The sequence below is a fragment of the Terrapene carolina genome, unplaced genomic scaffold (assembly GCF_002925995.2).
Source record: "Terrapene carolina triunguis isolate 2854851 unplaced genomic scaffold, T_m_triunguis-2.0 Scaffold425, whole genome shotgun sequence".
NCBI classification, from domain to species: domain Eukaryota; kingdom Metazoa; phylum Chordata; order Testudines; family Emydidae; genus Terrapene; species Terrapene triunguis.
In genome coordinates this window covers 228271-238949 of record NW_020664776.1, presented here as the reverse complement: position 1 = coordinate 238949, position 10679 = coordinate 228271, and the positions used below count along the sequence as shown (strand labels likewise).

General features: G+C 45.0%; 1 protein-coding gene across 1 annotated transcript in view; it reads right to left on the bottom strand.

Moving 5' to 3' along the window:
- Positions 1-2265, bottom strand: part of LOC112125089 (zinc finger protein 135-like) — a 23393-nt gene extending 21128 nt beyond the window's left edge. The window contains exon 1 of the mRNA XM_029913045.1: positions 2231-2265. Coding sequence (XP_029768905.1) covers positions 2231-2264 — 34 coding nt within the window. The 5' untranslated portion in view covers position 2265. The remainder of the gene's footprint in view (positions 1-2230) is intronic.
- Between the last annotated feature and the right edge of the window lie 8414 nt (positions 2266-10679).

Below are 10679 nucleotides of genomic sequence, written 5' to 3'. Positions count from 1 at the left end.
TGATCAAACACAGGAGGAATTGACCTGGACTATAGCTTCTACCAGAGGGGAAGGTCTCTGGACTGTTTTCCTGATCCACAGGGTGAATCTGTGAAGCGAGCAAATCCGCCAATAAGCGCAGAACCCACCAAGGTAGAGGAGGAACTTTGTCTCACAGAGTATTGCTTATTACCTTGGAACATGCGTGGAGGGGCAAGAAAGTGATCATAAATAAATGGGTTATTAAGGGCAGGGACTACACTACAGCCGGGATCGACGCTCTGAGATTGATCCACTGCTGGTCGATGTAGCGGGTCTAGTAAAGACCCGCCAAATCGACTACAGATCGCTCTCCAATCGACCCCTGTAATCGACCCCTGATGAGAAGAGTAAGGTAAGTAGACCCTGCAGTAACTTGACCTAAGGTACATCGACTCCAGCTACATTATACACGTAGCTGGAGTTGCGCAGCATAGGTTGACTTACTGCGGTAGTGTAGACATAGCATAAGCTTGCTACAGTTCAGGGCCTTATATTAGGTTGAGGCTTTGTGGGAGTAGTTATGCTGAAGTCTGGGATTTACCTAAATAGGCCTAAGGAGAGAATCCCAGGTCATATATTCTGCACCCTCATTTTGAGAGACTAACGAGGAACCACAAACAGGTGCAATACACCACAGGATTCTGAAAGAAGGAAGTTTGGGGCGGGCTTTAGCAATTAGGTTGCTATGAAGTATCTCAGCAGTTGGACCACATTCATATATTGGAATTATTAATAAATAAGTGATGTAAATCATGTGTATTAATGCTTGATGCTTAATTATGGAGTTCCCAAAGGCCACATATGGGTTGGGGCAGCTATTGACATTATTGTAATCTGAGTAAAGGAGCAGATATGGTATATCGCCATCCTATTACCATAAGAAAGCGGAGAAAATACCTCTCCTAGTTACCATTTTTTCATTTTGTCGGGTCCCCGAGACAGTGTATACTGAAGCAGGGCCTCCCTTCTGATGGTCTCCCTTGCGCCTCGAACTTCGTTTCCAATGGTGTTCATAATTTGTAAGAATGCACAGTGCAAGACCTTCTTTATATATTTATCTTACTCTAATCGTTATGTGTATTGATTTTTGTCTATGATTTCAATTATAACTGTCTGCATTACATCAAGTTTCTGTGTGTTTCACCAAATTCCATCTCCTCCATTAACTTTGAGTAGCCATGTACCAGGGCAAGCTGTACCCCAATACGTAATCTTATAGGTGTAAAAATTGTACAGGCTACACTATCACCCAGTGACATCATCAACCAAGTGCCCATTTGTGCCTTGGTAGTCACCCTGCTCTGGGAGGGAGGAATGCAGCAAGGACTCAGGATGGTTGGCCAGGGACGCTGTGCCTAGAGATGGGGAGGTTATACGGTAATGAGTGGGAGAGGGAGGTCAAGAGTTAAAATAATAATATTTGGGGGGGAAATGTATAATGAAGTGAAACTGAACAGAAATAAAACTGGAGTGTAGGCTTTAAAGCAACAAGGCTTGGGTAGGGATTCAGGGTTAAAGATCTGGGATCCCCAACAGCTCTAGATCCCCAAACCTCTCCTCCCTCCCACTGACCCACCCAGCCCACTTCCTGGGTGCCCTTCCTCCACACTCCCCTCCTCTTCTTCCCATTACTCTCAGCCATCACCACCTCCCGGCACCTTGGGAGCTTCTTGTGTTCCCGTCCTCGTCTCTCACTACCTCATCCCTCCCTGCTCCTTCTTACCTCGAATCCTGCACACCAGAATTATCTACTCCCCCCTTCTCCTCCCCTCCCACGGCTCTGTTCTCCCTTCATCCATGGGGTCCTGAATGGAAACCTTATACGCTCTCCTATCAAAAGAGGAGCTCATCTGACTGTCACACAACCCATGCATGAGTCATACGCCTATTTACTTAACTTAGAATTCTACAGGCAGTATATTTTCCTCTTAAAATGAGGAAAAGGCATGAAAGCTACAGTTATTAATGTAGTTATTAATGTAGCCAAGAAGGATACATTAAATGCAATTTTAAAATGACCGACGGCACCAAAAAGGCACATGTCCAAAAATTATACTAGTGGGTGGGAGATAAGGCCAAAAAAAAAAAAAAAGGGGGGGCAAGGAAACTTGTCAAAACTTGTATGACAAATAAAGGTATAAAGTTATTACTACTCAGGTTCTTTAGAGAACGCACAGCTTCTAATAACTGAAGGGACAGGACTCCTTACCTAGCAAAACCACCGTCTCATAGTTCTCCTGCATGACATCCCTGTAGAGGGCTCTCTGAGTGGGGTCCAGCAGAGCCCCCTCTTCCCTGGTGAAATACACAGCCACCTCCTCAAAGGTCACCGGCCCCTGAAAGAGTAAGAGTCCAACACTCAGTACCTGCTGCACCACTCACAACCCCACTATTCACAGAACAGCAGCACTAGGTAAATGGACGCTCTGGGAGGCACATGTTAACACAGTCCCACCCCACTTTGCTTAGAGAAGCCAGAAGGCATTAGAAGGTAGAAAGAGAGAAGCTTTGTGTTTCCCAGCTGAAAGACGGAAGCAGCATCTTCACATACCTACTAGCCAGAGCTTGATACAGGAGATGGGGCTGTCTCTGGACCCTGCTGGTGGCTCCCTGGTAGGAATCCCAACACTCTCCAAATAAAATATATGGAAGAAAGGGGAAGTCAATAGTAAAGAATATAAGTGAGAAGGTCAGAATTGTAGAAAATTGGTAAGGGAAGCTATCAGAAATCAATGATCAATCAATGAAAATAAGAAGGAAGTTTTAAAAAGTATATTAAGTACAAAATTAATCCTAACAATGGTAGTGGTAAATTACTAGATGGAAATGGCAGAATTATCAAAAATAATGCAGAAGAGGTAAAAGTGTTCAATAAATATTTCTCTCCTGGATTTGGGGAAAAACAGATGATGTACTCATATCATAAGATGTTGATGCCGACAGTCTTTCCATTCCAACAGTAACTCAGGAGGACGTTATACAGCAGGTATTAGAGTTAGATGTGTTTAAATCAGCGGATCCAGATAACAAGAGTTTTTAAAGACCTGGTGGAGGAGCGTGGTGGACTGTTAATGTTGATTTTAATTAGGACCTGGAACACTGAGGAAATTACATAAAAGTGGAATAAAGCTAATGCTGTGCCAATATTTAAAAAGTGTAAAAGAGATGACCCAGCTAATTACTAGTGTCAGTCTGACATCGATACTGTACAAGATAATGGAGCAGCCAATACTGGATTTATTAATAAAGAATTAAAGGCGGGTAATATATTTAGTACCCATGAACAAAGGTTTAGAGAAAATAGATCCTATCAAACTAACTGGATATCCTTATTGGATGAGATCAAAAGTTTGGTTGCAGCTAATATTATTGATGTAATATACCGAGACTTCTGTAAGGCATATGACTTGGTTCAGCAGAATATTTTGACTAGAAAACTAGAAAGATACAAAATACACACAGCATATATTAAATAGATTAAAAACGGTGATTGTAAATGGGGAACCATGGTCGAGTGGTTTTCTTTCTAGGGGGTTTCCACAAGGATTGGTTCTTGGCTCTGTGCTATTTAACATTCTTATCCATGATCTGGAAGAGAATATAAAATCATCACTGATAAAGTTTGCAGTTGCCACAAAGATTGGGGGTGGTGGTAACTAATGAAGTGTCAGTAGATTCCGGCTCCAGCACTGGGAGTCTGGGAAGTTTTCCCAGCCCTGGCTGGGGGGTTATTTCCTGTTCCACAAAGAGGGGAAGTTCCATTCCCAACTCCTGTGCCTTGAAATTAGGCCCTATCTGACACTACACCCCACATTCAGCATAGTGGTATGAGTATAAAATGATTAGGACATAATTATGAGGTATTTTGTGCAAGATGCGTCATGTGCAGTGTCATTGGAAAAGTTATGATTGGCTGAATATGATTATCCTATTTGAGTGCATGGCTCATGTTTGTATCTGAAGTTATGGATATTGACTCTGTATCTGTATTTCAAATGTGCTTACTCTGGGTAACACCCACAACTAGCCTTTCAGGTACAACAGTGAAGAAGACAGACAGTGCTGACGGCTCATCAACAAAAACAATGGACTGTGGAAGAGCTTAGCCTTCCTGTGAATGTTTCAGCCAGCCCATTAGTCATGGCTACTATGACTCAGCAGGGCATGCTAGGGCATGTGACCAGACCACATGACACTGAACTCCATTTTGGTAACAGTATTTCCCCACAAACTGGACTGGGAACTGAGTTTGGAACAAAGGGTTCCCCCCATATGGAAAAGCTACATAAGGTGGGTGTGACATCATCTCTTGGCCTCATTCCCTACACAAGAGAACTCCTGGAACATAAGAACATAATGGAGCAAGTAATTAAGGAAATCATCTGCAAACACTTGGAAGGTGGTAAGGTGATAAGGAATAGCCAGCATGGATTTGTAAAGAATAAGTCATGTCAGACCAATCTGATAGCTTTCTTTGATAGGATAACGAGTCTTGTAGATAAGGGAGAAGCGGTGGAGGTGGTATACCGAGATTTTAGTAAGGCATTTGATACGGTCTTGCATGATATTCTTATCAATAAACTAGGCAAATACAACTTAGATGGGGCTACTATAAGGTGGGTGCATAACTGGCTGGAAAACCGTACTCAGAGAGTAGTAATTAATGGTTCCCAATCCTGCTGGAAAGGTATAACAAGTGAGGTTCCGCAGGGGTCTGTTTTGGGATCAGCTCTGTTCAATATCTTCATCAACGACTTAGTTATTGGCATAGAAAGTATGCTTATGAAGTTTGCAGATGATACCAAACTGGGAGGGATTGCAACTGCTTTGGAGGACAGGGTCATAATTCAAAATGTTCTGGACAAATTGGAGAAATGGTCTGAGGTAAACAGGATGAAGTTTAATAAAGACAAATGCAAAGTGCTCCACTTAGGAAGGAACAATCAGTTTCATACATACAGAATGGGAAGAGACTGTCTAGGAAGGAGTACGGCAGAAAGGTATCTAGGGGTTATAGTGGACCACAAGCTAAATATGAGTCAACACTGTGATGCTGTTGCAAAAAAAGCAAACATGATTCTGGGATGCATTAACAGGTGTGTTATGAGCAAGACACGAGAAGTCATTCTTCCTCTCTACTCTGCGCTGGTTAGGCCTCAACTGGAGTATTGTGTCCAGTTCTGGGCACCGCATTTCTAGAAAGATGTGGAGAAATTGGAGAGGGTCCAGAGAGGAGCAACAAGAATGATTAAAGGTCTTGAGAACATGACGTATGAAGGAAGGCTGAAAGAATTGGGTTTGATTAGTTAGGAAAAGAGAAGACTGAGAGGGGACATAATAGCAGTTTTCAAGTATCTAAAAGGGTGTCATAAGGAGGAGGGAGAAAACTTGTTCATCTTAGCCTCTAAGGATAGAACAAGAAGCAATGGGCTTAAACTGCAGCAAGGGAGGTTTAGGTTGGACATTAGGGAAAAGTTCGTAACTGTCAGGGTGATTAAACACTGGAATAAATTGCCTAGGGAGGTTGTGGAATCTGCATCTCTGGAGATATTTAAGAGTAGGTTAGATAAATGTCTATCAGGGATGGTCTAGACAGTATTTGGTCGTGCCATGAGGGCAGGGGACTGGAGTCGATGATCTCTCGAGGTCCCTTCCAGTCCTAGAATCTATGAATAAGAATGGCCATACTGGGTCAGACCAAAGGTCCATCCAACCCAGTATCCTATCTACCGACAGTGACCAATGCCAGGTGCCCCAGAGGGAGTGAACCTAAAAGGTAATGATGAAGTGATCTCTCTCCTGCCGTCCATCTCCCCCCTCTGACAAACAGAGGCTAGGGACACCATTCCTTACCCATCCTGGCTAATAGCCATTAATGGACTTAACCTCCATGAATTTATCTAGTTCTCTTTTAAACCCTGTTATAGTCCTACCCTTCACAACCTCCTCAGGCAACGAGTTCCACAGATTGACTGTGTGCTGTGTGAAGAAGAACGTCCTTTTATTTGTTTTAAACCTGCTGCCCATTCATTTCATTTGGTGGCCCCTAGTTCTTAAATTATGGGAACAAGTAAATAACTTTTCCTTATTCACTTTCTCCACCTGAGGAACAAAGACTGAACTGGGGGAAGTGTTGGTCCCAGGGTAAAGGGATTTCAAGCTTGGGTATGGAAACTTGATGGACTGCTTCTATCATCAGTCAGGGTGAGAAATTGCCAATTCAAATTCTACCCATCTAGTATGTTAGCAAATAACCAAAAATTCAAACTAAGCCTAAGTAATCTGCATTGATCTCTTTGCTATCACTTATCGCTGGGAAATTGGCTGTTGTCTTCTATCTGTCCTTGAGTGGCTTAGGTAAAGCACTCAGGTAGCTTAGTTGGATTCATGGCGTCACCTGCTGTCGTGTTGGGTGATAACAGGGCCTGGAGAGGCTGGCTGAATCTCCAGCAAAGCAGTGTGAGAAGGGCCAGACCAGCTTCAGAGTTAGAGGCCACAGCGGTTCCCAGAAGCCCCCCAGACTGCACCCCGGGGTGACAACCCATCACACCCTAGATTACACAAGTCTCAGCAGGTTTGTTAGATCCTGTCCCCTCCCTTTCTCCACCCTAGATAGTTCCTGCCTCCCACCACTTCAAGCAGCTCCCACCCTCCTATGCATTTACTGCTCCTCTCCCTCCAGGCAGAACCCATCACCAGCTCCCTGATAATCCCTTACCTGAGCCAGCTCCATTGAAGCCATTTCCTTCCCCCTGGGAGGATGGGATGATCTGGAGCGAAACGTGGATGTTATTCTGTAGCCTGCCAGGGAGAGAAGGACAATGTGAGAGACTTCAGACAGGGTTTTTGTCCATTCCACATGCCAATTCCCCCCAGGATTTTCCCTGCTAATGGACATTCTAGGTTCTGCCACACTGCGAAGCACAGAGTGACCTTATTCCAGTACAGGCCTAGCCCCCTCCTACCAGGGTGTAACCCTCTGAGATATGGTGAAACCCTCCCAGTAGCAGAGTCTCTGTTACACTTATAAAGTTTGCAGGCGACACCAAGCTGGGAGGCGTTGCAAGTGCCTTGAAGGATAGAATTAAAATTCAAAATTATCTGGACAAAGTGGAAAAATGGTCTGAAGTATATAGGATGAAATTCAATAAGGATGAATCCAAAGTACTCCACTTAGGAAGGAATAATCAGTTGCACACATACAAAATGGGAAATGACTGCCTAGGAAGGAGTACTGCGGAAAGGGATCTGGGGGTCATAGTGGATCACAAGCTAAATATGAGTCAACAGAGTTAAACTGTTGCAAAAAAAGCAAGTATCATTCCGGGATGTATTAGCAGGAGTATTGTGAGCAAGACACGAGAAGTAATTCTTACGCTCTACTCCGCGCTGATGAGGCCTCAACTGGAATAGTGTGTCCAGTTCTGAGCGCCACATTTCAGGAAAGATGTGGACAAATTGGAGAAAGTCCAGAGAAGAGCAACAAAAATGATTAAAGGTCTAGAAAACATAACCTATGAGGGAAGACTGAAAACATTGTGTTTGTTTAGTCTGGAGAAGAGAAGACTGAGAGGGGATATGATGACAGTTTTCAAGTACATGAAAGGTTGTTAGAAGGATGAGGGAGAAAAATTGTTCTTTTTAACCTCTGAGGATAGGACAAGAAGTAATGGGCTTAAATTGCAGCAAGGGCGGTTTAGGTTGTACATTAGGAAAAACTTCCTAACTGTCAGAGTGGTTAAGCACTGGAATAAATTGCCTAGGGAGGTTGTGGAACCTCCATCATTGGGAATTTTTAAGAGCAGGCTGGACAAACACCTTTCAAGGGATGGTCTAGATCAGGGGTCTCCAAACTTTATAAGATGAGGGCCATATTCGATTTTTGAAGGGGCTTCGCGGGCCGAAGCAACTGTGAAAGAAATTAAATATATGCAAATATATTCAAAATTGTTAAAAAACAACACTATTCTACTGTATCAGTGTTGCATTAAATTCTAAATCACGTATAAAAGTTAATCGATGCAGGTACTGTGAAATCACAAAATATTTGTCAATACATTAAAAATCATTTCACTTTTTTAAATTTTATTTCTAAAAACTCACACATTTGTATCATACAAATACTGTTTGGTTCTATTAGTGATGTAGTTAAAATGTAACCATTATGAAATTGTTAATTTCCATCTTCTTTACTCCATTTATTGGAGATGTAATTAAGCATCTGGCTTGTATTTTTACTCCTAAGGGAGGGGTCCGTGCCTGCTCGGCTGCAGCAATGACTCTCCCCTAAGCTGACTCCCCTTTTGGGGGGACACTGGCTCCCAGAGGCACTCACCCCTCTGCACACCTCAGCTGTGCTGCTGCCCCGTGTGAGCTGCTGCCAGCGGCCCCTCCCCCTGCCTGCTCGGCATGCCTACTCAGCTGTTCGCTTCTCCCCTGTTGGTTGGAGGGCCGGACAAATGGAACCCACGGGCCGTAGTTTGGAGACCCCTGGTCTAGATAATACTTAGTCCTGCCTTGAGTGCAGGGGACTGGACTAGATGACCTCTCGAGGTCCCTTCCAGTTCTATGATTCTATAAACCAAAGGTCACAGAAGAGCAGAATCAAAGGAGTCACTTTGGGGGATTCTCCCTCTCATTGTCCCCAAGGCAGCTTTCTCAGGTTTACTAAGTTCTTTGATGCTCCAGCCTTTATACAGTCTCTCCTGGGAGTGCCCCCTTTCATGGGCTGGGCCTAGTTTTAGCTTTTGGCAAGCGTGACCCTGAGGGCTCTGAGACTGGGCCTTCTTGCCTCAGGACACCTTGTTTCTTTCTGTGGCTCCCCAGTGAGTCCAAATGAGTAGATACTCCTGATAGAGACTGTGAACATAAGAACGGCCCACTGTGTCAGACCAATGGTCCATCAAGCTCACTGGCCAATGCCAGGTGCTTCAGAGGGACAATCAGTTCTAAAAGGGCTTCTAAATTAAACAACCAGTTCCTACGAACCGGTGGGAACCGGCTCCAGCTCACCACTGGTTAATATCTGACTAGTTGCATTGTGAGCCTCTGTGGCTATGTAAATCACCAGACAGGAGAGACACTTTACCGAGGTGAAGTGCTGATTGGCAACAGAATGCATTACATCCTGCCTGGCAGGAAAGGTCCATCAACACCAGAGAGACTATTATGGGATGTTAAAGACAAAAGACAGTTGTTGTGCTCTTGACTTCCCATTAGCTGAGTTTGCAGCTCAGAGCACATGGCAGGAAGGGCATAAAAACCCCATACAGAATGAACTGATTATCTGTATGCTGCTTGGACTCGGGGGGGCAAAGTTTCTAGGCATAAGCAAGAGATCCCCAGCTGCTTAGCCAGGGTTAGTCCTAAAGAATACGTAGGGCTTGCTTATTATAGAAGCTTCTATTACCTTTTGAAATTTAAGACTAACTCGTCTGCATGTACGATTACCTGCTTTAACTTTGTAAACAACTCTCGTTTCCTCTTAAATAAATCTTAATGCAGGTTATGACAGGACTGGCTACAAGTGTTGTCTTTGTTGGGAGATCTAAGATTCAATTCACCTAACGAAGTGACTGGTCCTTTGGGACTGGCAGTAACCTGAACATTGCTGTGATTCGTGGTGTAAGGCAGTGGTTCTCAACCAGGGATCTGGGGCCCCCTGGGGGGCCACGAGCAGTTAGCAGGTAGGCTGCCAAGCAAGGCCAGCATTAGACGCGCCGAGGCCCAGGGCAGAAAGCTGAAGTCCATGGCCCTGAGCCCCACCACCTGGGGCTAAAGACAAAGCCTAAGGAATGTAGCTTTGTGGGGGCCCCTGTGGCATGGGGCCCCAGGCAGTTGCCCTGCTTGCTACCCCCTAATGCCAGCCCTGGCTTTTCTATGCAGAAAATCAGTTATTGTGGCCCACGTGGGCCATGGAGTTTTTAGAGCATGTTGGGGGGGGGGGAGGCTCAAAAAGAAGAAGGTCAAAAACCCCTGGTGTAAGGGACCATCTGTCACAAAGGTGAGCTCACCTGCGTGGTGAGATATATGGGATGACCCAAAGGGACTGTCTGTGATTCCATGTTAATCCCGATACAGTGCCTGCAGCATTTACACTGGATACTTGGTTGGTGAAATCTACACATAGACCTCACAACCAATTTGGGTTTTCTTCCCTGCTTCTTACCAGTCTGCCTGAGGCTGGTGCTCATGCTCTCGAGTCACTGAAGACAGCGCTACAGAGACTTACGGGTGTTAGAGACTTACAGGTGCAACGCCACCAGCAGCAATTGGCAGCAATGCAGAGCAGGCTTTACAGTGACACAGTGTGGGCCAAATGGTCTATGGACTCAGTCAAGCCCCAGTTCTCCTCCAGTGCACATCAGCATCCCGGCAACCTTCAAGGAGGGTCAAGGCTGCCACCCCTTCAGTGATGATGGATCTGCAGCATAGCATCACCCGCACCCCATGACCCGCCTTGTCTCCTGAGACAAAGGTGAATGACAGAGGGTGTATAACAGATCCTGGGGGGTAGTGAAAGGGATAACAAAACACACCTTCTGGGGGTCACCCCTCAGAGAGTGAAGGTGGCAGGGATTGCGGTGGCAGTAAAGGGGGAGGGGAGGGAGTGGGAGCAGCACCCTCAAAGACAATGCTGCCAGTGGGTCGCCCCACCA